The sequence below is a fragment of the Boleophthalmus pectinirostris genome, unplaced genomic scaffold (assembly GCF_026225935.1).
Source record: "Boleophthalmus pectinirostris isolate CB_2022bp ecotype Guang Dong unplaced genomic scaffold, ASM2622593v1 HiC_scaffold_15, whole genome shotgun sequence".
NCBI classification, from domain to species: Eukaryota; Metazoa; Chordata; class Actinopteri; order Gobiiformes; family Gobiidae; genus Boleophthalmus; species Boleophthalmus pectinirostris.
The window spans coordinates 35,096,556-35,124,118 of NW_026571070.1; the positions used below are offsets into that span (position 1 = coordinate 35,096,556).

The 27,563-nt window shown below is 42.0% G+C and overlaps 1 protein-coding gene across 1 annotated transcript in view; it reads right to left on the bottom strand.

Annotated features, from left to right (window-relative positions):
- Positions 1–27,563, bottom strand: part of plppr5b (phospholipid phosphatase related 5b) — a 42,249-nt gene that overhangs the window by 2,430 nt on the left and 12,256 nt on the right. The window contains exons 3-5 of the mRNA XM_020940762.2: positions 22,799–23,049; positions 9,092–9,268; positions 4,163–4,300 (exon numbers count right to left, since the gene is read on the bottom strand). Coding sequence (XP_020796421.1) covers positions 4,163–4,300; positions 9,092–9,268; positions 22,799–23,049 — 566 coding nt within the window. The remainder of the gene's footprint in view (positions 1–4,162; positions 4,301–9,091; positions 9,269–22,798; positions 23,050–27,563) is intronic.

Below are 27,563 nucleotides of genomic sequence, written 5' to 3' on the forward strand. Positions count from 1 at the left end.
AGAGACGCTCGCTGCGATTGACGTCATCGTGTCTCCAGTGCACATGTGGGACACTTTTGGGCTGTTTAATGTTTGTTTAATGTAATGTTTGGGCTGTTTAAACTGGAGATCACATACAACGCATTTAATTGGAAATGTAAACAACCTCGCAAAAACGTCGGATTTAAAAAAAAATCCGAATTGAGCATTAAGCCTTGCTGTCTGAACGTAGCCTAAGTTACTCTTCCTAAATACTGTTTTACTGTTGTTCTCTTACATGTCTTGGTCTATGTACTTCTTCTTGAGTAATATTATTTCAAAGTAACATTACTTGATACTTGATATTTTTGGTTAATACACCACCCTTGCCACTAACAAGAAATTGCACACAGCCAATACACCAGAGTAATAAAATCCTTGGCCCTGGAGTAGCAGTGATATTATGTTCTGATAAGTATCTGAATGTTTGCTCTCCTCACGTCTGTGTATTGTTGTGTTCAGCCTGGGGGTTTGGATGCCTGTTATGTCTTAATCTCCACTGCCCGGCGCTGCAGCTCATTTTAGACACCACATATTAGCATTTAGATGGAGGATTAGCGCTCAGATGGGCCGTGTTACAGTTTAGCTAAAGGCCCACAAAGAGTCCGGCATGCGATTAAAACCTCGTTAAGATCTGAGCCAAAGCACCCAAACCATTCTGTGCTTTCTCATTTCTGTGCGGCAGTAAATACAGGATCAGTGTGAGGGCTGCTGTCAGGTCCTGCTCTGAGATGGCCACTTATTTATAGACCAAGTACGACTGTAACTCCCTGTACTGCCAGGGCTGAGATAGTACTTTCCCTTGTGTTTCTAAAACCAATGAATGAACAAAGATACTCCATTTTTATACAGGGACTTCTCACGATCCTGGCTCTAGATGTGACGATCTGTTGGGAGGAGCAATGCAAGAATAATTAGAATTGACTAACAACTGAAAATGTGAATCATGGATTAGATAAGCAAGCCCCATTTTAAAGCCATAGTATGTAACTTTATGCCCCAAACAGACTAAAATAAAAGCATGTTTTATTGTATTTATTTTTTTTCATTATGGGTGATTTATTGCAGTGGTCCCCAACCTTTTTTGAGCCACAAACTGTTGTCTGACAATATTTCGCGGACCTCTTAGGGATAATATTTTCATGGACAGCGTATGGGGGGGACACGGTCCACGCAGGATATGGGAGGAGGCATGGCATGGCATAGTTTAGTCTTGGTTAAATCCTGGTTTAGTCCTGGTTTAGGCCTGGTCTAGGCCTGGATTAGTCCTGGTTTTAGACCTGATTTAGACCTTGTTTAGTCCTGGTTTAGTCCTGGTTCACCCTTGCTTTCTAGTTGTGCTTTAGTTCTGGTTTAGTCCTGGTTTTAGTTCTTGTTTAGAGGCAGAGCCCAGGCGGCGTACAAGAGGAGGCACGGTCCATGCAGCGTATGCGAGAAGACATGGTCCATGGCGTATGGGAGGAGGTGTGGTCCACAGCCCGGGGGTTGGGGACCCCTGATTTCTCTAGTAGAACTCATGCTTTTTTTATTGTGAGGCAGACTTCTGCACAATCCTGACTCTCTGCTCTCACAATTAGCATGCTACTTTTGTGAGCAATGGCTGACACCCAAATTCTACTCTGGTCTTTTGAGAAATGTTCTTATGAACTCATCACAGTGAATATTTAGGATACTAGAGGCAACTGCAAACAGTTATTACAGTAAGTAAGTAAATAAGTAAGTAAATAAGTAAGCCTTTATTTATATATAGATAAAAACAGATAAAACAAAAAATCACAAGGTGATTTTTCTCTGTTCTAAATGTTGTTCATTGCATTTAGAATAGAGAAATTACACAGTCAGCTAAAAGCCTGTCTGAAAAGCGTCTTAACAGGAAGCCAGTGCAGTGAAGATAAAATTGGTGTAATGTGTGTTCACCTGTTCACTCTTGTTAAAAACCTGTTTAAGATACTAAAAATCAGGTACAGAGGCCAAAGTATGTTATCTCCCAACTTGCACAATTTGATTTAGATTTATTTATTTATTTATTTTTAGAGCAGGGCTGTCTAATCCTCAGAGACACAGAGAGGAGGGCTCGCTCGGCCTGTGGGAGCATGAGAGTGCAGAAGACTGTGGACATGAGCAGCACACACAGACTTCAGGATGTTCTAATGTGTTTCCTCTATGCCTGACCACACATCAGCCTCATCCAGCTATGTTCTAGTGATACTGCAGTATGTGAGTGGCCATGTTATTGTTATTCATGGGTTTCAAGCGAAGGCGACCATCCTCTGCGGTCACAGCAATTAAGCAATTCAAATCAAAACATTATATCTTTTCAATGGGGAAAGGTCGTCACAAAGTCCTTTAAATCAGGAAGGAATTGTTTGTCTGAAACTCATGAATACCTACTGATGAAGGGGAAGAGCACGGTCACTATGGTAACCACTCACTCCAAACCATGAGTAGCCATATGCTGCCGCCTTAATCTGTAGCACAAAATATCTGTATATCACATTCCATGAGTCATACATTAGCCCCCTGAGCATGTAGCTGGTGTTTTGTCATTCTGATCCATACATTATACTAGTATAAAATGGAGAAGTTACTACAGAAACTATTTAAGAATCAATATCATTTAAAACAAACTGATCATTCACCACGAGTACATGTTCATTCAAGCAAATGAATGAAGCCCCTGCTCATAGTGACTGTTGTGTTTGAAGGGCCCATATCAGACTATATTCTCATCTATATACCTTGGGTTTTGTGCAGTTTCATTCACACGTCTTTACCACACAAAGCCTGCATAAACAGGCTTTATTCAGAAGAAAACAGGAAAAAAACATATGTCTCTAGGTGGTAACACATGTTGAGAGAAACTGAACACAACTCCAGGTACTGTATGTTTTTGAGGAGGTAACGACATTCTAACATGTCTTAAAGCTCGCAGGGTCACTTTGTGGAATGTTCTATGTTATATGACGTAATGATGTGTTATTCCAGCATTGTCACTAGTTTTACATCTGCATAAAAAGCAAAACATGTGTCCATAGACTGTAGAGCAGAGCACAGCACACAGAGTCACACACAGGGAGGAGGAGAGAGGGGGGAGGGGGGGTTGCCTTTTCCTCCTGAAACAGAAGAGCCAGTCCAGGCCCCTGAGCCACTCCACAAAGCTTATGACCTTCTCCCTCAGGTCCCAGCTCTGTGTCTCCTCACTGTCCATCTCCTATGAACAATACCACTTTACATGTAAGCACGCAAGCAAGCGAACGCACACACACACACACACACACACACACACACACACGTACTTGCACACACACACAAACTCACACACACACGCACACACACACGCACATGCACACACACACACACACCCACACACACACGCACACTCACACGCACACTCACACGCACACACACGCACACACACACGCACATGCACACACACATGCACACACACGCACACGCACACACGCACATGCACACACACACACACATGCACACACACACACGCACACACACACTCACATGCACACACACACAAACTCACACACACGCACACACACACGCACATGCACACGCACACACACACGCACATGCACACACACGTACACGCACACACATGCACACACACACAAACTCACACACACACGCACACGTCCACACACACGCACACACACATGCACACACACGCAAACACACACGCACACATTCACACACACACACACACACACACACACAGACACACACACACAATCTGAGTGTTTATTAAGTTGACAGTGTAGGTGTAGCTTCTTAGCACAGAGTGGAGAGGCAGAGCTCTGAGAGGCTCACTAAGGCACTTGACACAAGTGTAAGTCATTATCATTATCATCACCACAAATGATACTTAAATATAACTGCCTCCTACTACAGTTAGAGTACTCACTGTGCAGGTGTTTGTAAGGCTGAGTGTGTGTCCTGTGTGTCCTGGACAGCGTGTACATGTGTTGCTGCTGCAGGCTTTGCTCTCTCAGTGTGTGTGTGTGAGTCTGTGTGTGTGTTGTGTTCACGTGCCTCAGACTCTGCTCTCTCCATTATTTATCAGGACAGGGTTATTTGTGCCCCGTGTTCCTGTTTTAGCTGCACATTTGTCAGTGGTGGGTGTGGCTCTGACCTGGGAGGACATGTACTTCTCCAGAGGACTCTCCACGCGGCCCAGGTTCAGTGCAGCGGGGCTGGGCACCTGCTCGGGGACAGGCGGGTCCTCACTCAGGAGCAGCTTCCCCTTGAAGTTATGCACCACACACACCACCTGGGGGCACAAGCGAGCGCAGAGTGAACAGGGTTAGAGTATGTCAGAAACATAAACCACACATGTACTTTTAGCTTCTGGATAATTCATTATTCCAGATTTTCAACCCGTTTGGAGTCCTAAGCCCTGACATTTTCAAAGTATGTATGTTTGTATGTGTGGCTGCACTGTTGTGTTGTTCTATGAATTATATGTGCACGTTTGAAATCAATATTCTAACAAACTAAGTACCATTTTATGTGGGATATTCTCCTGTTGTTTGTAAAATGGCTTTGATAAAAGTCTGATGTATGATGTATGATCATGATGATGATGTATGATGATGATGATGATTTGGTGGTATTTACTTCTGCGTGTATTAAATGTGTGCATTAAATGCTGATGCATAACACATTTCAATCACCGTGTTAGCTTTTATTGTTTTGCAGATGCAAAATTTGCCAAAAACAACATACTAGCATGTTTTATAAGTTTCACTTTCATGTTTTATGTTTCCCCTCCTTTGATAAGAATACTCAAACATACATGGATGACATCTAAAACCTCTTCAGGCATGTTTTTGATGAGGAAACAATGCTATAACATGGCAGAAAGCTCCAAAAAAATCTATTTTGCATAATAATCCACTTTAATGTAAGTGTGTGGAAAAAACAACACTTTCTTGCTGGGAAATGTGAGCATCCCAAAAGGTTCCTCTTAACATTTCTTTGTGGAGAGCTTTATTTCTGATCTGCTCATCAGAGTTTCGAATAAACACGAGCAGATCAGAATGGACAGTACTCACACACTACTGAGTGTCCATGTGTCCGGGTCATGTACTGATGCTAAATACACTTCCTCCGCCTCTCTGCATAATGAGGGCTGTTTGAATTATTGCTACGATCTGAGAGGGACTGCATTTATAAAACAGAGGAGATGGAGCAGGGAAAGAGGGGAGGAGAGAGAATGCATCTACATGAACGGCTTTGGAGAAGAACTATTGAGAAAAAAAAGATTACAAGTCCACTTTTCTGGTGGAAAGTTGGTCACACTTAGTATTAACGCTATCAGTTCTGTGTTATTCTTTTACACTGCGTACAAGCATATATTCTTATAAATTTGCCTCACAACAGATCTGACAGAGATTCGTAGAGACGCATTTAATGAAGATACATGCCCTTCTGTGGAACATTCCAAGCAGGTGGCTGACCCTCTCTCACAAAACTTGTATAGTGCAACTTCAAAGAGAGTCTCTTCAAAGGAGACATGTGTATGTTTCCTTCTCACTGAAGCTGTATTTAGAGTGATTTGTGCATGTTTGACTCATCTCTATTCTTATCTTTATTCAAGACGCCATTGCTCTGATCTACCCACGCTTACACACCCATGGTGTATTTCTTCTGGAAGGTCTTTTGCTACATTTTGGTGTAAAAAAGCAACTCAGAGGTTTGTAGCTAGCTCCTTATTTAACTCCGTCAGTAGCCTCGTGCTCGTCTAGATATGAAAAAAAAAAAAAAATCATTTCGTTTCACAAAATCCAACAGTTTCTTACTTGTGTCTTTGAACTGCACATGCTGCACTTCTTAGTTGGTTAAAATTCCATGATATGATGTGAAAAGCTCAAAAACCCAAACGTTTAAGAAAGTGCTGAGTGTGTGACGAGACAGCCTGTTTCAGATGAATATTGTGAATTCTAACATAATGATATACTCATATATAAGTATAGAGCAGACACATGCACAGTCTGTCTCATAACCTTCTGCCCATAAACAAGATCATACACTACAATAACACTCACTATGAAGTCAACTCATCCAAATGTACCATGCATTTCAAAGGCAGTAATAATGAAAAGCAGAAGTGTTTTCCCAGCCCCTTAGAGGTCGTGGCTGCCCCAGAGGATTGTGGGTAGTGGTGGATGTAGGTCACACTCCCCGTGGCGCTCTAACAAGCAGAGGATGTGCTGTGAGCCTGGCATGATGCTAACTAACAAGATCAGAGGGTCAGACGGAGCAGTGCATTCTGGGAACTTTACACCTCCTTGTGTCAATGAGGAACAGAGCTGCGAGACCGATCACAGTCCAATCAGATGTCAGAGCTCGCAACGGGGGCCAGGATTTCAGTAAAATCATGTTTTGTGCTAACAGTGAAATCTCCTGTCTCCATGTGCTCTTGTTCTGTAGAAAACCTGCAAACCCTGTCGTTCTGAATCTTTAAACACGTTCTGAAATGATCTCTGTTATTTCCTCATCACAAACTCACCTGGAATTGTGTTTTGTTTCGTTCACACATGTTTCACACATTTAGTCTGAGTTCTTCTCTCAAACAGAACATCAACATACAATACAATACAGGAAGTGCGCTACTGTGTTTTTAAACTCCATACACTTTCACTCGAATCATTTGATGATTTCAGCCCTGGACATTCCAATCTCTGCTGAACTAAAGGGAAATTGTAGCTGCTGACTTGAAATCTACCACTTCATGACATCACAACTCCAGGTATGTAACAACAGGAGGTAACAACATGACTTAAAGCTACAAGAGTCAATATAAAACTTTTAATCAAACGTGTACTCTGAATTATGTAATGATGCTCAATGTTGGATATAAAATATGATCCCAAATATTTGAGCTGAAATTGAAAACATAACTAATCTAATCTGTACTGTCAAAAGTTAACCATGAAATGTAGACTTATAGGCCCGGTCAAGCAAAATAAACAGCAAGGCCAAAAATTCAAGTTAATTCATCTGATATAAAAATGTATTGAACAGATACATATGTACTCTAGTTTATGAAACTGTTGACCTTTTTTCTGTACCATTTTTGGTTCTAAAGTTCCATATATTTTAAACAGACCATGTATGAAACATGGAACAAAAATTATTTCCCAAATTTCAAAGACCTGCAAATCATGTAAATAAATGGATGTATTTCATCATATCTTATGTTATTCCATCTTTGAACTGTTGATGAAGGTACATGATTTTTCCCAAAAAAATTTATTTTAAATGATAACAATTTGCTTGGAAGGACAGACATAGTAATATTAAAGTATTCGGAAGAAAAAAGCGACAAATTATGTAAAATCCTGCACCTTCTACTTGCTTGCACAATTTTCCCTCTGTTACTTTTCCCTCCGTTACCATGAGCTTTCTTAATAAAAAATGTCATTACTCAAAAAGTAAGAGGTTTTTCAACCTAATCTTGTACCATATGGTAGAAAACTATATGAAGCAAATATTCAAACCAGTTTGTTAAAGATATGTAAGTGAGAACAGCTAGTTATCACTGTTTGGATTTATTGCCCAATATGGGCACCGACATGAGTTTTAAAAATTTTTTGTCAACAACTTGAAAGAATATCACAGGTTTAACTTGACCCTGTTGGAGTGTTAACTCTTTCCTACATTCTGATACTTTACTTATTTCAATAGTCCCTCTAGTTTCTGAATAAGAGCTACTTGAATGTAAAAAATTTGCCCGTTTCCCTCCGTTACCACTTGACCGGACCCAAATATATTATATTAATCCGAAGTTGTCTTCTCTGAGCACACATATGGTGCTTTGCTCATATTGTTGTGTCATACTTCTTCTCCCTCATAGTGTTTAAGTCCATAAACTGTCACCAGACACATTCTACTGTCAAACTGTGTACAACTCTATACTCAATACTTTCTTACTCAAAAACTCTCAAATCAAGTTCAAAAGAAATGTAAAAACCTTGAAGAGTGCATTCTAGAAGATCATTAAGTTGGTTCTAAGTAACATCTTAATGAAGTGTCATGTTGTGTGTGCAGGGGCAAAGTGCGGGGACAGAAGCTAAGCCCAGGCTGCTGCACACATTAGCTGCTAATGATCTGAGGCAAGGTCTGGCTCATCAGCACAGCTCAGAATATACTCTGGATCATTAGACAATAACCGGACCATCACAACAGCCAAGTCCATATGTCATCCCACTGTTAGCATGAGGGATTCAACGATAATCAATGTAATATCAAATTGTTCGATACTGGTCTTACGATTCGATACACATGTTCGGTCGATACACACATGTAACTTCGTGCTCTCTGTGTTGTCATTTATTTTGGTCTGAGAGAGAAACAGTTCTCTTGGCGTCCTCCTCAGATGCAGCAGAAAACAGCTCCACAGGGACTTACAGCAGAATATTCAAACAGAGGAGGGCTTTATCTTTTTATTTTACATTGATAGACCCAGAAATGACAAAGATATTCACTTTGTAAATATAACTGTTAAAATAATTTTGAGCTGAAAAAAAAGTTTATGATCTAAAAAAAGGTAAAAATCGCCACAAAATCCAACATTTTTGAAAGTTGTAGGTGCCCTGTCAGCTGAACACGAGCAGTTTGTGATGACACATTATCCCAAAGGCTGGTCTATGCTCTTTTTTCTTAAATGCATGTTTCCCACAGCGAACAGTCAGGACATTTCCCCACTGTTTGATGTCCTCTGTGACCCAAGTTTTCTCTGACCAAGAGCTTTGCACCTGCTCAAGCATCTTATGCAAAGTATAATAGGCTGTCACATTCATATTATTCATGTTGGAAAAGCTGAATGTTTGAAAAATAGTAAAGTGTCGCTACTCCAAGAATGAAAAAAAAACAAAAGTTGTTGGATGCTTGAAAAATAATGTTTATGCTGCTATTTGGACAATTAGATGTGAAAGTCTAAATAGCAGCGTGTTGGAATAGCAGCATGGAACTTCCAGGAAAGCGTCTGATGACGTGTATGCATGTTTGTGATGTGTTGGCCTGTATACTGACAGCATGTTAACGTGTGTCAACGTACCAGGAAAGTGGCGATGGCGGTCCCGATGATGTAGCCTGCGATCACGTCAGACCAGTGGTTGCGATACTCGGCCACACGGTTGAGTCCGGTGAGGAAGGCCAGGCACATGAGCCCCAGAGACAGCACCGGAGACGCCAGACGAGTGCCTTTGGATTTCACCACACACGTCACGTACATCTGAGGACAAACACAGGCTCAGGTCAGGGACAAACCCATGACATACAGGATTTATACAGCACACTTTGATTTATTTGGGGAAAAGAGTCGCTTCTGTAAGTATATCAACTGAGTGCACATTACATTTGAGATCAAGAAAGAAATGTGAACTACTAAATCGATTTCCAAAGCTGCCATATGTAACTTTTAGAAGTGGACTGTCAACTACCGTATTTTCCGGGCTATTAGGTGCGCTCTTAAACCTCCAACCGCATCAAAAATTGATGATTGTGCGCCCCACAATCCAGAGCGCCCTATACACAAATCTACTCGGGTGTCCCAGTACGACTTCAGTAAACTACAAAACCGCAACACCGGCAGAACACGCAAACACACACAGAGCAGACAGCGACCACACAGCGAAAAACACCCATAGAACACGCAAACACGCACGGAGCAGATAGCGACTGCACTGTGAAAAACACCCACAGAACACGCAAACACGCACGGAGCAGACGCCGACCACACAGCAAAAAACACATACAGAACACGCAAACATACACGGAGCAGATGGCGACCATGAAGTGAAAAACACCCACAGAACACGCAAACACGCACGGAGCAAACGCCGACCACACAGCGAAAAACACCCACAGAACACACAAACATACACGGAGCAGATAGCGACCATGAAGCGAAAAACACCCACAGAACACACAAACACGCATGGAGCAGACGGCGACCGCGCAGCGAAACACACCCACAGACACACTCATCACTCCACGCCGACGAGGAATGGAACGGAGGAACGAACTGAAAAAGCGAGTGCAATGTGCCACTTCTAGACACAACTGAACAACTGAGTCACTGTGAACACGCCGACAATCCAGCGGTTACAGACAGCACCCTCCCTACACGCTAGAGCCCGACCGATATGGATTTTGTTGTGGCCGATATGAAACCGACATAATGGGAGTTGGAGCTGCCGATAGCCGATATAATCACCAATATATTTTGTGATGTAAAAATTCACTGTAAATCTTGAATTGTTTAAAAGACTTAGGTTTGGCTTTAGTGGATTCTAAATTGGGTTTATTTAGGCAACATTTATTGTTATTCTGACTCTTTACGTCATATTTACAGACAGTAGATTGGCCTAATGGCATTTTCGCATCACATTCTAACTACTAGTGATGAGTATTCCAGTTTTTTTTTTTTTGGAGAACCAGCTCTTTTGGCTCGGCTCACTAAAGCAGCTGGCTCTTTCGGCTCCCAAGCGACTCTTGAGATTGTTTTGTTGCAAGCAGGACTAAACCAAAACTGAACCAGGACTGAAAAAGGACTAAACCAGGACTAAAACAGATTTAAACCATGTGTGAAACAGGACTAAACCAGAACTTAACCAGGTCTGAGTGTCGGAACTCGGTCTCTCCCTCACTCGAGCCCAAGATTAGTCCTGGTTTATTCATTTTATGCTGAACTGCAGCCAAATATGCACTTTTTAAAAAATTTTATCCTATGCACACGCAGATTTCTGAAAGTTTCATTTTCAGACGCTGCTGCTGTCAAACTACGGGTCTACATGCGGCTTGAAGAGAAAAAGTGAGAAAAAGAGAAAACACGGCTCCCAATAAGAAGCAGGCTCCCGTTGTTCGCTTCAAAGAGCCGGATCTAAGAGCCGCTTCGATCGCGACCGACCCATAACTAGTAAAGAAACTACCACTATTAGCCTTTAGCCGTAAAAACGTGCGCACCGCGGTAATTAATTATACGCATAAATGTGGATCATTCACACGTCTATTCACAGCTCATTTACATATCAATGCAGGTCCAGTAGCAAATATACAGCCAATATAGTCACTTTACAATAGACCAATAGAAAACAGCCTGTTTATGTGCAGGAGCTACAGCAGCTGATCAGTAACAAATGACCAAAACTAGCTTCAAAGTCGATGTATTTCCAACACTCAGCGCTCACACAGGCTCCTCCTCACATCATAAGTCTGCACTAATAAAAGTCCTTTTAATCCAGACTCAAACCGATTGTCCGTAAAAAGAATATAATCTCAGTGTTGCACCGCTGCAGGTGTAAACAAGAACACGTGAGTGAAGTGACGTGACTCTGGGGGTGTGTTCAGGGACAGTACGGACACAGACACAGACAAGTGACACCGCAGATAAATACTGATGTGGAACCACATATTAGGACATTTATCTGTCTGTAAATTGGATTAAATGAACATAATGTAGAGAGTCTAAGATTTATAACGAGGTATAACATGCCCACGTGAAATATCGGCCCCTATCAGCAAGCATATCGGCTGATAGAAGATATGTCTCCAGGTGCCCATATCGGCCAGCCGATATATCGGTCGGGCTCTACTACACGCCACAACTGAAGAAAGCCCAGAGTCACTGTGAACGCCACAAACAAACAAAACCACTCACCCATCCAACTGTTGGGTTTCCTTTAAAGTCCGGTGCGGTTTATTTGTGAAAAAAGTTTGAAAATAGACCATTTAATGACAGTACGTCTTATAATCCAGAGCGACTAATAGCCAGAAAAATACGGTACATGATTCCAAATTAAAACCATACTTCAGAACTTTCTTCATGGAGATAGATACTTTTAATGCCATACTGCAAAAATATTACAGCCAAACAAACAATTGCCACAGTTGATTTATTTTATTGAAATTTGCATTAAAAAAGTTCCATACTGTGGCTTTAAGAGTAGCTGTCCAAGGTCCTGAAATCCTCTTATTCCCCTTATTTACACGATCACTGTCCCAGTCATTTCACTAACTGTTAGCACCTGGAGCGATTTCAACCGAATCACGTTTTGTAAAAATACTGCAACAAATGTAAAAGGCGTGTGTGAGCGAGCCAAGGGGATAATATATTTATACAGTACGCTTTCAGGGGAAAATATCTAAGAGTTGCTTCTAAATATGGAACTTTCACTTCAGAGTGCACATTGCATTTGAGATGAAGAAAAAATAAGAATTTCTAAATCAAGTAATGCTAGTCAGTACATATGTAGGGTTTGTTTATTTGTTTGTTTGTTTTTTTAAGGTACAGTACCTGATTTCTGGACATGGCATGCCACTTTTGGGTGAAAAAGTTACATAGTGTGGTATTAATGGTCAGTATTTCATAGCACAGATGTCTTTCTGATGTAGCTGTCCATGGTCCTGAAACCTCACGCTCCCGTTATTTATATGACCATTACTACAACTTTATTTATTTTAGGGGGAAAACACAAGAACTGCTCAAGAACATTACATCTTTGATCAAGAAAAAAATATGAACTGCTAAATAAAAAAAATAAAGCATAGCCAGTGGATATATGTAAGTTTTGTATGTTAATACTTTTTTACAGGTACAGTATACAACTTTCTGGAGGTGGCACGTCACCTGCATGGTTCCATGGAAACAGAAAGTGAAAGTCATACATGGAGAATATTGTCAATGGAGATAGATGAGTTTTATCCCATACTGTGGTGCATTAGAGCCAAAGGACATTTCTACACAAATGAGTTTTTCAGTGCAATAAACATGTGCCTTTATTTGTGTCTACTTGTGGGCTAAAAGTTTCATGCTGTGGTTTGAAGAGTCAGTACTTCATAGCACAGATGTTTCTGCTGTAGCTGTCCACGGTCCTGAAATCCCACACTTTCTTTATTTACATGATCATGCCCCAATCATGTCCCAGTCGTAAACATCTGAAGATATTTCAATTGAATCCCTGTGTAGATAACATACTGCACCAAATGCACTGCAGTCATGTGTCAGAATGATTATGATTTCATTAATTTGGATTAGATATGAGACTTCTGTGTTGCTTCCTGTTCTGTGATCCAGGCTGCTCCACAGAGCCACTGATCACGTGAGCTCATGCGACTGTGGTCATGTGACTGTGGTCACGTGTCATGTGTGTCCTCACTGGACACACAACACACAACACAAGACACACAACACACGACACACACACAACACACAACAACACTGGTTTGGTTCATGTAAAACTGATTTGATTAAACAAACAGTAAAAAAAAAAAAAAAAAGACTATTAAATGTGCTGTACATGAAGTCTAAAAACATGAAAGGCAGAACAGGTTCATTTAAAAAGGCAGTGCTCCAAAGATATTCCTCATTAACCTTATGCATTCTGAACATCCTAAATATTCACTGTGTGACTCTATAAGCACTTTTCTTCCCTCTCAGACCAGAGCAGAGTTTTGTCATGATTTTAAAGCTAACAGCAACTAGCTTGCTAATCACACTTTTCCTGATTCTTGGACGATAAATCACTATATAATTAGGTGCAGGTGATACACAGTGGACATGAGTTAACCTCAAGAGCTGCTCATATAATATTTTGATGCAGGCAGGAGACAGTAGTTATGTGGTGGAGACACTGACTCTCAGGAGGAGGTGGTGTGTGTGTGTGTGTGTGTGTGCGTGTGTGTGTGTGTGTGTGCGTGCGTGTGAGCGTGTGCGTGCGTGTGTGTGTGTGTGCGTGCGTGCGTGTGAGCGTGTGCGTGCGTGCGTGCGTGTGTGTGTGTGTGTGTGTGTGCGTGCGTGTGCATGTGTGTGTGTGTGCTTTGTGCACAGCTCCACAGCCCACTGACTCTCAGGGGCCATCACTGAAGCCCAATCACCGGCTGGTTGGGGGCCTTGATTCTTCAATTTTTTTTGTTAATTCTGTTAATTATGTAACTACACAGTACATGTCTGTCTATTGCAGCTATGTTTCAGGTGATATCACATTCTAGACCAGCAAGATTGAACACCTGTGGGCAGCTCAAATGATGCTGTAAAATGTTGTGTCCTGTAATAAAGCAAAGATCATAAGGATAGACACTAACAGAAATGACCAGGAGACATTGCTCGCTCCTGGGGTCTGTGTGTTGGGGCCTGGCTCTCTGGAGGTGTGGATGCATTCTCCTGCCTCTGTTCTCCTGGAGAATGGGAACTGACACTAACACACTTTTCTGTCTCCTTCTGTGCTGCTTTTGTGTGTCTTGTCTGTTTCACAGATCACGAGTAGATTCAGTTTTACCAGATCTAGGTTTCACTGCACCATTTCTTTCTTCTCTGTTTTGGTGTCGGCCCAGAGCTGGGAAATCCTCCTTGCTGTTGATGCTAGGACAGCTAGTTATACAGTAATTTATTTTTACATCCACAGGTCTTTGGTCAACAGTGATTCCAGCTCCCACATACATATGCTGTCTTTGTGTCCTTGGGCAAGTGTCTGTGTACCCTGGTGTATGAGTGAGTGTGTGAATGGGTGAGTGGTTCCTTGGTGTAAAGAGATTTGAGTGTCTTGAAAGTGGAAAAGCGCTGTATAAAACTGTACCCATTTACATTTTACCCTGTGTCTGATTCAAATGTCTCGTTCCATGTCTCTTTTCACGGGCATCACAATTTTGTGGAGGGTGAGTATTCTTGTGGCTGTACTTTCTGTAAGAAGTATGATGGTGAGTGGTGTGCACAGAGCCCCTTGAGTCCTCAGGGGGCATAAACAGGTCTTTATCCAGCTATTCTATAATGTAGGTCCATATATTCTGGAGCATGCCTGTTGTGGTGGTACCAGGCTGAGTTGGCATATTTCTCCACTAGAGTCCGACTGATATGGATTTTGTTGTGGCCGATATGATACCGATAAAATGGGAGTTGGAGCTGCCGATAGCCGATATAATCACAGATATCTTGAATTATTTTTAAAAAACTTAGGTTTGGCTCTAGTGGATTTTAAATTAGATTTATTTAGGAAACATTTATTGTTCTTCTGCCTCTTTACGTCATATTTACAGACAGTAATTTGGCCTAATGGCATTTTTGCATCACATTCTAGCAGCTAGTAATGGGTATTTCAGTTCTTTTTAGAGAACTGACTCTGGCTCGGCTCACTAAAAGCGGCCGGATATGCATGTTTTTTCTATCCTATGCACACGCAGATTTCTGAAAGTTTCGTTTTGAGCCGCTGCTGCTGTCAAACTACCACGAGTCTGCACGCGACATGAAGAGAAAAAAGTGAGAGAAAGAGAAAACATGGCTCCCAATAAGGAGCACTGCTCGTTTCAAAGAGCCAGATCTAAGAGTCACTACTAGCTAGTAAAGAAACTACCGCTATTAGCCTTTAGCCGTAAATATGTGCACGCCGCGGTAATTAATTATATGCATAAATGTGGATCATTCACACGTCTATTCACAGTTCATATCATATCAGTGCAGGTCCAGTAACAAATATACGGCCAATATACTTTACAACAGGTCAATAGAAAACAGCCTGTTAATGTGAGGGACCTACAGCAGCTCATAACTAACCAAAAGTAGTTTCAAAGTCAACACATTTCCAACACTCACCGCTCACACAGGCTCCTCCTCACATCATAAGTCTGCACTAATAAATGTCCTTTTAATCCAGACTCAAACCGATTGTCCATAAAAAGAATATAATCTCAGTGTTGAGCATGGCTGCAGGTGTAAACAAACACACGTGAGTGATGTGACTCTGGGGGTGTGTTCAGGGACAGTACGGACACACACACAGACAAATGACTCCACAGATAAATACTGATGTGGAGCCACATATTAGGACATTTATCTGTCTGTAAATTGGATTAAATGAACATAATGTAGAGTCTAAGATTTATAATGAGGTAACATGCCCATGGGAAATATCGGCCCCATATCAGCCGATAACCGATATGTCTCCAGGAGCCCATATCGGCTGATCATATCGTCCAACCGATATATCGGTCGGGCTCTACTCTCCACACTGGCGTTGTAGTTGAATCAAGCCACTTCTCTCAGATTGTCTCCTCTCATAGCTCTCCTGGTTGTTCTTGTGATAGTTTGAGATTTTCAAAACAATAAAAGCAAGTATAGTCATCTAAATATGTGCAGCAGTTGAAGTGTAACACTCCTCTCTGACTCTGACTGGCTTATAGAACACTGTGATGTCATGTGAAACCCACCAACAGTCTGTTCAGGTCCAGCATAGCATGCTAATATTCCTGTCTGTCCCCTGGCCTCAGCGCAGACCCTGCAGGATGGACGAGGGAATGCGCTTGACCCGAGTATGAGGTGAACCATATCTCATCTCCGCTCTCATCTGAGCCTCATAAATCCAGTGTAATGGGCCGGTGCAGATGTGGCTGTCAGTGCAGGGGAGCGAGGGACAGAGCGAGCTGCTGCTGATGACTGTCCATGGCTTGGAGACCATCTGAGTTATAGATGTCCTCCTCTACTCTCATATTAGAACAGACATGTACAAGTACATGCACTCAATATACAGAAACAGCTTTTTTACTCATGTCCCGAAGTGTTATGTATATTGTACAACAGGTTTCTATCACACCACGTATTCTGCAGATTAACTACAATATCAAGTGTATAACAGTATGGCTTTAAAAGCTTAAATCTCCATGGAAACAAGCAAGAGAGGTCACAGGTCAGATCTGTGAAGAGGCACCCATTTACAGTAAGTATACAAGTATTTCTGAGCAGTAAAACACCTGCAGTAGATTAAATTGAAGAGAGACAAGTCCATTGCCATACCATGGAAACTAGCAGATGCCACACCCTGTGGCAGAAAAGTTACATGCACCTTCCTTAGAAAGGGTAAGGTATACTTTATCTCTCATGAGGGAAATCCATTGTCTGCATTTGACCCATCCTTCACCCAGTGCCTCTGGGACAACCTGTAATCTGCTCTTATACAACACTCTGGACCAGCTTCAGATCTTCAGCTAGTCTTGTTCAGGAGAACTGTCTTAGCTGGAGGATCTGACCTGAGGTGCATGTTTGGAGTTGATGGAGGAAACCAGAGTGGCCAGAAGAAACCCACCCAGCAGACACCAGGAGAACATGCAAAAGTTAGAACTAAATGACTTTTTTCCTCTGAGCTGTGACACAGGGATACACACACTGCATTTTCACTGCAGGTGCAGGTTGTGTTTCCTCTGGTGTGTGTGTGTGTGTGTGTCTGTCTGTCTGTGTGTGTCTGTGTGTGTCTGTGTGTGTGTATGTCTATGTGTGTGGGGGTGTGTGTGCGTCTGTGTGTGTGTGTGTGTGTGTGTGTGTGTGTGTGTGTGTGTGTCTGTGTGTGTGTGTGTCTGTGTGTGTGTGTGTATGTCTGTGTGTGTGTGTGTGTGTGTGTGTGTGTCTGTGTGTGTGTGTGTGTGTGTATGTCTGTGTGTGTGTGTGTGTATGTCTGTGTGTGTGTATGTCTGTGTGTGTGTGTGTGTCTGTGTGTGTGTGTGTGTGTGTGTGTGTCTGTGTGTGTGTGTGTGTATGTCTGTGTGTGTGTATGTCTGTGTGTGTGTGTATGTCTGTGTGTGTCTGTGTGTGTATGTCTGTGTGTGTGTGTGTGTGTGTGTGTGTCTGTCTGTGTGTGTGTGTGTGTGTGTATGTCTGTGTGTGTGTGTGTGTATGTCTGTGTGTGTGTATGTCTGTGTGTGTGTGTCTGTCTGTGTGTGTGTGTGTGTGTGTGTATGTCTGTGTGTGTGGGGGTGTGTGTGCGTCTGTGTGTGTGTGTGTCTGTATGTCTGTGTGTGTGTATGTCTGTGTGTGTGTGTGTCTGTCTGTCTGTCTGTGTGTGTGTGTGTGGTTAAAGGTTAAATCTGAATGAAATCGAAGTCTTTTTTACCTACCTAAGTGAGTATCTCTGAGTCCCGCTGGGCTCTGAGCTGTGCATTCAGTCTCTAAGTCTCCAGCAGTAAAGAGGTAAAATGATAAAGTGATAAAGTGCTGATTGGATAAGAAGAAACAGAGAGTCTGAGCTGAGGTGGCTCCTCTGACCACAGGGATTAACATAAGAAACACTTGGACCACAAAACTGTGAGGGGGAGAGGGAGAGAGAGGGACACAGGAGGAGAGAGTGAGTGAGGAGGAGAGGAAGAGTGAGAAAGGTGAGGGGGGAGAGAGGGAGGAGAGAGATGGTGTAACAGAGGTGACTCAGATGGAGGGATGGGTAAATTTGAAGTAGAGAGAAAGAGGGACAAATAGAAGGAGATCGAGAGAAGTGAATGTTGGAGATGTTGGAGAAAGAGAGAAGGGCAGAGAGAAAGAGGAGAGACTAAGAGAGAAGGTATTCAAAAAGACAGACCGGGAGAGAGGGTGTAGGGGTACGAGGGGAGAGAGAAAAGGGAGGTAGTGGTGTGAGAGAGGGAGAGAAGGAGAAATTGTGAGTGAAGAGAATGACTGAGAGGAGAACAAGTCAGGGGATGAGATGGGGGGAGAAGCATGAGAGAAATATGGAGAAAGAAAAAAGAGGGAGAAAGACAGAAGAAGGAAAGAGAGGAGATAAGATTGAAACACACAAACAGGGATAAGGAGAAAGAGAGAGGCAAATGTGTAACTAGCTTTTCTAGTCACAGTGACGGTGTCCGATCAGGAAACAGCATTAGACCAACATACAGCTCCTCTCTCACACAGTCTTAACACAGATCCAGCACACACACAGAGCAGCCACAGCACTTTCAAAATCTAAATTGTGGTTTTTACTACTGAGCCTCATGAAAACTCTTCTCACTCCAAAAGACTAAATAACTCTGTAGAAATAACTCTGTATTCTCCACAGTGAAATCAGTCAGTATCAGCAGGACAGCTCCAAGTTTCACTCCCTTCTTTATGTGTGGAGTCTGCATGTTCTCCCTGTATTTGTGTGGAGTCTGCATGTTCTCCCCGTGTCTGTGTGGAGTCTGCATGTTCTCTCCGTGTCTGTGTGGAGTCTGCATGTTCTCCCCGTGTCTGTGTGGAGTCTGCATGTTCTCTCCGTGTCTGTGTGGAGACAGGTCTGGTCTTCAGGCTGATGGGAGCAATTTTCCACATTGAGAATCTCTATACAAATGGATTTAAACTGTCTGGGTAATGATGTGTGACAAACATTTAAGTGGAGCACAGAGTTACCAGCAGCAGCACAAACAGAAAAGTGGGGATACAGTTTTGTTTTTGTTTTTTGTTTTTTTCACTTTGACACACTTCTCTATTGAAAACTGACATTTGCAAAACAGCTCACACAGAATCCCAATGATGGTTATGGTTTTCATAAACAAAATCTCATCTCAGCAGAATACATGTTTTATTCAAAACTAATCATGCATCTGTAAAAGTGTTGCTCAGGTTTAAAACATGCTTCACTAGCAGAGCACATTTCAGTCATTTCACAGCATACCTTATCCTTAAAACATTGTTCCCACATTTTTGATGTTAGTGTCTTGAATTTTTGTGGTGAGAAACCAAAAGAGATTGTAAATAGCCTCTTACAGTTTTTACTCAGTTGTTTTAGCACGTTATATGAAACTTGGTTTCATTTGATCACTTGAGTCAAACCTGCACAGGTCACATCATCTGGAACATTTCTCATCAGTTCACACAGTTGTCAGGCTTGACACTGTGTTCATTCACAAACACACATGATCAGTCAGTTCAGATGTTTTTTTTTTTTTCAATAATACAGACCTGTCGTCCTGTGCTAAAGGACTTTAGTCTAAACTCTGTCACTTTCAAGCAAGCCAACACCAACACCGGTGACAGTTCTGAAGATGGCTTGCAGCTAGCAGCCGAAACATGTCAACAAGGTAAACACACTTTACTGCATTGTCTTTAAAAAGAACCCAAGAAGTTTCTGTCACTTTCAATATTGAATATCAAATATAACAGCAAAAATCTAACAACAAAAGATTCACACAGGAATAGAAGAAAAGTCTCAGTAAAGAGCAAAGACTATATGAATGGAGGCATCCAGAATGCAGTATACTGTACTCTATATAGTATACTATACTCTATACAATATACTGTGCTCTATACGGTATACTATACTCTGATTTGACAGAAGACATAACATATTGCTTTTAGCTGTTTTCATGTATTTGTTATTCTCATATTTGACATGAGTTTTCTTCACCGTGTACCCATCAGCACCCTCAGCTAAAATATGAACGAGCACCCACTAAACACCATCTAAAATATGAACGAGGCTGAAAGAGGAACAACCAGCCCCCACTAAACACCATCTCAGAGAAAAGAGGCTGAGGGAAGAAATGGTCAACAAACTCCAGTGGTGAGAAAGCACATTCACAAAAAACACTTGAACTGTAATTAGATAAAGGCTGTGTCCGAATGTCCACCCTCGTCCCTCAACCCTCATTCACTACACAAGTGTCCACTCCTTAGTGGACTACAGAGTGTCTGATGGATGCTGATGAGGCCACACAGCTAAATATGTACAGGTCATGTGACTCTGGCTTTGGGTGAAAATGTCTTAAAGGCTAAACTCTGATAAAACTTGATGTCTGTTATAAATAATGATCAGACTCACAAGTTTTATGGGCCAATCATAATTATACAAGTTTTTGTCAAGTGGGATCTCACTCAGACAGACACATGAGCGAACCTTTAACAGCTCAAGCTCAAATAAGTAGCTAATACTCTTTACACCATCATGTATGTTTTATTCAGCATCAGGATCAACAGTGCATTAAACCAGAGCTTCTGACTGTGTCCAGTTAAAGACCAGATGCGTGTGGTCTATATTAACACCTCTAATGACCACTGATGCCCACTACTTTACAAGGTGCACTGTGGGACATTTTGAGTGAACTATTTTCACTCACTGAACATGTGGACATCATTAACATGTGTGACTTCTAAATAATGCATTAAGTAGGAAATAGTGTGGACTTGTGAGGGGAAATGACACATGATCACATTTTAACAGAGACTGAGTTTGAGTCGTGTCTAAGGGTCAGTGAGCTTGGGCTTTTATAAAAGAGCTCTGTCCTCTGTCAGTAAAACATGTGGAACACAGCTCCCACTCATCTTATTTGTTTCTAACAGAACAAAATCAAACCAAACTGAAGAACTGCAATTAATCAAAGAATTATGACCGATTGACACACACTGACACAAAATATATATTATTATTTGATCATATTATCATATGGCCCAGCCTGGTTTAAATTGCTCCAACCACTCCTCTGATTGGTCACTCCATCAAACTCTGAGTGGGTGACAGCTGGATACAACCAATCACAGTGAGTGTCAATTCCTGGAAGAAGTGGGTAGATTTAATAATCTTTTACAAGTAATATATATTCAGTGTGCAGGAATTCAATACATTTTAATGAGAAAACAATGTGCTATGGCTTTCTTCTTTTTCATCCACCGCTATATTACAGTTTTTATCCCAATTCATGAGACAATATTCAACATAAACAGCACCCATTCTCCCTGACCTTTGTCACAACCAGCCCACACACACAGCAGACACACACACTGCAGACACACACACAGCAGACACACACAGCAGACACACACACTGCAGACACACACACAGCAGACACACACAGCAGACACACACACTGCAGACACACACACTGCACAGCAAAGAGATGACACAGTTTGGTGTGTGTGTTTTCATATGAACCTGCAGACATAAATGAGTCTTCATTAGATTGATTAGTTAGATTGATTAAAACTGATCATAATATATGTGGAGAAAAACTGTAAAAAAAGATGCCTATGGTGCTTTTTATGGTTGCTAAGAATAGAATGTGACATCAAATTGCAAGGCATTATGGGATACGGCCTTAGACAAACAAACACTAAAGCAAAGTTGGTGTGTCCTCCTCAGATAAAACAACCTCCTCATTTCTAGGTCGAACATTTTGTAACGTTGACTTGTTTTTTTGTTTTTGTTTGTTTTTTCATTCACAGTTTATGGATTTACAGCATGTCAGTGTAGAATGAGTGTCATGTGCCAGTTTGTTTAAGGTTGAACATCATCTGTAAAGTGAGCTACTGGCAACTATTAAAATTCCAAGCAAGATGGCAAGATGACATGAGGCAGGCCTTTAAATCAACTCAGATCATAGCGTTTACTGTGGCTAGTCTCTTTCAAAGGTTACAGTCGAGCAGGTTGTATAAAGTATATGACATAAAATCAGATTAGGAGAAGTACAGAGGGACTCATGGCCACGCAGAGCACGTAGAGAGGGAATATACAACTACACTCTGCACACAACTACATTCTAAATAGAGCTGCTAACCTGGGCCGAGTCTGGAGGACTAAAGGGGAGAGCGAGGGGGGAGGAAGGGTGGGGTCTGGAGGACTAAAGGGGAGAGTGAGGGGGGAGGAAGAGTGGGGTCTGGAGGACTAAATGGGAGAGTGAGGGAGGAGGAGGCGGGGTCTGGGTGTATAAGGAACAGTGTGATTGGTCAGGTATCCACACTTCAAACTCTACCACTTTAGCCAGGTATTTATAAAAGGAAACAATTAGCAGTAATTAGGGCAGTTATGTGTGATATCACCAACTACTTGAAATTCACTGATGGCAGTACAAACTGGTGTTTTTAAACAGAAAGCCACAAATGTACTTAGTTTGCACCAGAGTTGCCAAAAGGGACAGAGTGCTTTTAAAATATAATATACAACAGTAGCAACAAAAGTGGATGTAAGGTTTAGTTCCACTTGAAGTCAGTTGTAAGTGATGATCATTATGATGATGATCATTAATCACAGGTACTAAATGTACTCACAGCCAGGTAGAGAGCTCCGTACACACTGAGAGCTGCCTCTTTGGACGGGAAGCTCTTCCTCGCTCGCAGGATGTCGTCCTGGTTGCCCGTGCACGCCTCCTGGTGGCTGATGTAGCGCAGTGCCTGCTGACAGCCCAGTGCGGTGTAGTTAGGTTTGCACACAGTCAGGAAGTATGGGGCCAGGTTCCCCGTGACCACCTGCCCCGCGTTCACAAAGATGTCCACAGTGAAGAGGCCGAAAACGTACACTCCTGGAACACACAGACAGTCAGTCAGAGAAAGTGAGCACAGTCTCAAGTACTGACACAATGTACAGTCCAAGCTGTGCACACGCTTTAGGGAATATGAGACTCATAAGAGAACTTCTCAGACTGTGAAGTGCCTGTCAACAGAGCAACTTAAAGGATGGGGTAACCCTCATAGTTATTCTTATTGCTTTATCTTCAGAGGTGGAACGTGTTTGGATGGGTTTGTGTTTTCTCAGTGTTACAACATGTGACCTCCTGTACCTAAAACACATTTGTCCGAGGAGTGTGGGGCTGGGTGATAAAATCACATTGTGATCTCATTCTTTGACAATCATCTGTTTTGTCTTGAATGGAGTTTTAGGCTCAACAAAGATACTTCTCCCACCATGCCTCCGGTCAGCCTCCGCAATCATTTGTGAGGGACACGTGGATTTGACCAACTGCAATGAAGTGTGAACTTTCACAAGAAGCAGGTGACTGACCTCTACATAGAAATCCATATTTTACTATTTTACATGAATCAGGAAGTTGAAATAGTGATCTGGCTTCAAGAAAATTGTGAAAAATAGTTAATAATTTGTGCGTAAAACCAAACTCAATTTAGTCTACCTCTGAGCAGCAAACAAAACGGACAACAGTCGTGTTTCATCACTGAATGGGTGTAAATGCAAATAACCAATTTATTACAACAGTGAAAATATTTTCAAGTCTATTTAAATGTGGATAGATTTCAGAATGAAAAAGAACTTTATTTCTCCAGAGGGAAATGTGTTTGTGCTGGAGAACAGACATGATCCACAGAAGAGACACAAACCAGGCTCTGCACAACATGACTACACTGTGCTCAGCAGGATTATGCTGATGGAATAAATGCATTTTAGAATGGATTGGTTTTATATCTGTGTGTTCTATAGCGCCGCCTAGAGGGTAGTAAGTCAAATTCCGTGAAGGGAAAGTGTGATGTAGGCCTGTAACGATATCAGATTTTGCTGGACGATTAATTGACCAAGAATTTATTGTGATAAATGATAATATTGACATTTTGAGACCAATTTCAACTAATATAATGACCATGGAATAAAAATGCTAACACATCCTCTCAATGATCAATAAACTTTACTTTCTAAAGAACATTTAACACAGGAAGAGTAAGACAACAGCATCGTGACTTGTTTTGGTGCATGGCGATGAACTGTTTTGTCACTCTGACAGCGGCGCTAGCTTATGTTGCTAGCGCACCGCACAGAAAGCGCGCAGAAAGCTGTGTTGATAAACACAGCGCACATTGGTTCAAGCGTCATTATCATGGATCTTATTAGGTCATTACACTTGTTAAATGAGAGGAGTCAGACAGTGATAGAAGCTTCTAACATTCAGTCTACAGAGAGTGAGAGAGAGCGAGGAAAACAAACAAACATGCAAATAGAATTTATTGTGGCTGGAAAAGTTATCGAGCTCGTTAAAAGTTATCGTACGATTAATTGATTTATTGATTATCATTACAGGCCTAGTGTGATGGTCATGCTAATTCTTTGGGTGTCACAGAACACTGGGGCTGTCGGCCTTTAGTTGTCCAGTGCATTAATCAGCACTAGTTGATGTGGATGAAATGGAAAATAGAAAGGAGAGTTAGTTTTCTAGTACTTTTTTCTGCATAAAGGTAGTTTTTGCATGAACGCCCCCTGTGGGTGTAGTCTTGTGAGTGCAGTTTGGGTCAGATACACATACCTGTAATAGTTTGGAGAGCTTAGCTGCATGATCAATTGGCAGAATGTGTCTTTAGTCCACTACAGCCATACACAACACACATAAATATGACGCAAAGATGTCAACTCATGTGACCAACAGGTTTGATCAACAGCTACCACGGCTTGTTGCAAAGCACCGGTTTCAATACCATGATGATCACAGATAACACTCTAACAGCTGAGCACCGGCCACCTACCAAACCAATGGGACCGGCGGGAAGGGGCGAGTGCCTTTCTTTTGATTGGCTCTTTTGTTGCACACCAGTTTCCAAATATGGTCATATCATGTGGGTGCTGCTGTAGGTGATGTCACCCTCCCTCAGGAGACTTCTATATACAGTCGGAGCTCGTGACACATGTCCAGTGAAGGCTGTGTTAGAATAATGAGCAGACTAAATGACCGAACACACAGTCACTACACACAATCAATGTGTGTCCCTGTCCACACCAGTGTAACACATCCACACAAACCTGCGCCTGTGGAAATCAATGCTCCTGCCGCTCTCAGCTCACACCCGAAATCAATGTGTCGTAAATCAACGTCCAATCAGCACCTCCACTACACTCTGCTTTCATTCCCCAACACACCACTTTACAGACACTTAACAGCACAAATACACACAACACATACACACACAGCACACACACAACACATACACACAACACATAACACATACACACAGCGCATACACACACAACACATACACACACAACACACATACACACACAACACACACACACACAACACACATACACACACAACACATACACACACACACACACACACACAACACACATACACACACAACACATACACACAACACACACACACACAACACACATACACACACAACACATACACACACAACACATACACACACAGCACACACACACACAACACACATACACACACAGCACATACACACACAGCACACATACACACACAATGCACATACACACAATGAACATACACACACGTCGCACATACACACACAGCACACATACACACACAGCACATACACATGACTCACACATACACACACAATGCACATACACACAATGAACATACACACACGTCGCACATACACACATACACACACAGCACATACACATGACTCACACATACACACACAACACATACACACACAGCACACACACACAACACACATACACACAGCACATACACACACTGCACATACACACACAACGCATGTACACACAGCACATACACACACAGCACACACGCAACGCACATACACACACAGCACACATGCACAACACACATACACACAGCACATACACACACTGCACATACACACACAACGCATGTACACACAGCACATACACACACAGCACACACGCAACGCACATACACACACAGCACACATGCACACACAACGGGCATACACATACAACACACATACACACATACAGCACATATACACACACGCAACACACATACACACACAACACACATACACACACAACACACATACACACACAATGCAAATACACACACAGCACATACACACACACAGCACACATACACACACAGCACACATACACACACAACACACATACACACACACAGCACATACACACACAACACACACACACACAATGCACACACACACATACACACACAGTCAGCTACATGCAGAGGGAATCCATGAATTAGCAATACCTTTTATAACATCAACTCAAATGGATGGTGGTGGAAAAGGCGTATAAAGTTCACTCTCACTTGGTGGTATTTCAGTACTAAAGTTTCAAACTCGTTTGCAGTACAGTCCCTGACAAAAGTCTTGTCGCTTATCCATTTTGTTGAAACAAAAGCTTATAACCTGACTTTAAATTAATCAATTGGTTTTAGAAATGTCTCATATGAAAGCTAAAACCCTCCCAAATTATGCTCAATAAACTAAAATACATTTGCTTCACTGAAGAAAGATTGATCATTTAATGAACACAGAAATTTCAGATTTTGGCAAGACAAAAGTTTTGTCGCCTACAGAAAATTGAACAAATAATTTACTTCAAATACAAAAATATGTTGCATAACGTCAGTGAATTGAGTAGTGGTGCTGTGAGATCCATATTTAATATCTTGTATGACTTCCATGAGCTTGAAGGACGCATCCATGCGGTTCAACAATGATTCATACAATTTGTTGATGAAGTCATCAGGAATAGCAAAGAAAGCGTCTTACATGCCTCCCAGAGTTCATCAAGATTCTTTGGTTTTGTCTTCCATGCTTCCTCTTTCATTCTACCCCAGACATGCTCAATGATGTTCATGTCTGGTGACTGGGCTGGCCAGTCCTGGAGCACCTTGATCTTCTTCGCCTTGAGAAACTTTGATGTAGAGATAGAAGTATGCGATGGAGCACCATCCTGCTGCAAAATTTGACCCCTTTTATGGTTGGGAATGTAAGAGGAGCTAATACTTCTTGATATTTTAGGCTATTGATATTTGCCTTCCACCCTGCAAATGTCTCGCACAGCCCCATACTGGATGGAACCCCAGACCACGATTTTTCCGCCACCAAACTTAACTGTTTTCTGGGTGAATCTTGGATCCATGTGGCTCCAGTAGGTCTCCTGCAATATTTGTGGTGGCTGTGATGTAATTCAACCGAAGATTCATCTGAGAAATCCACCTTCTGCCACTTTTCCAGTGTCCATCCTTTTAGCAGGCTGTGGGCCTTGGCAAATGCCACACGTTTTTTTAATTGCCTTTTGTTTAGTGCTGGTTTCTGTGCACTGATT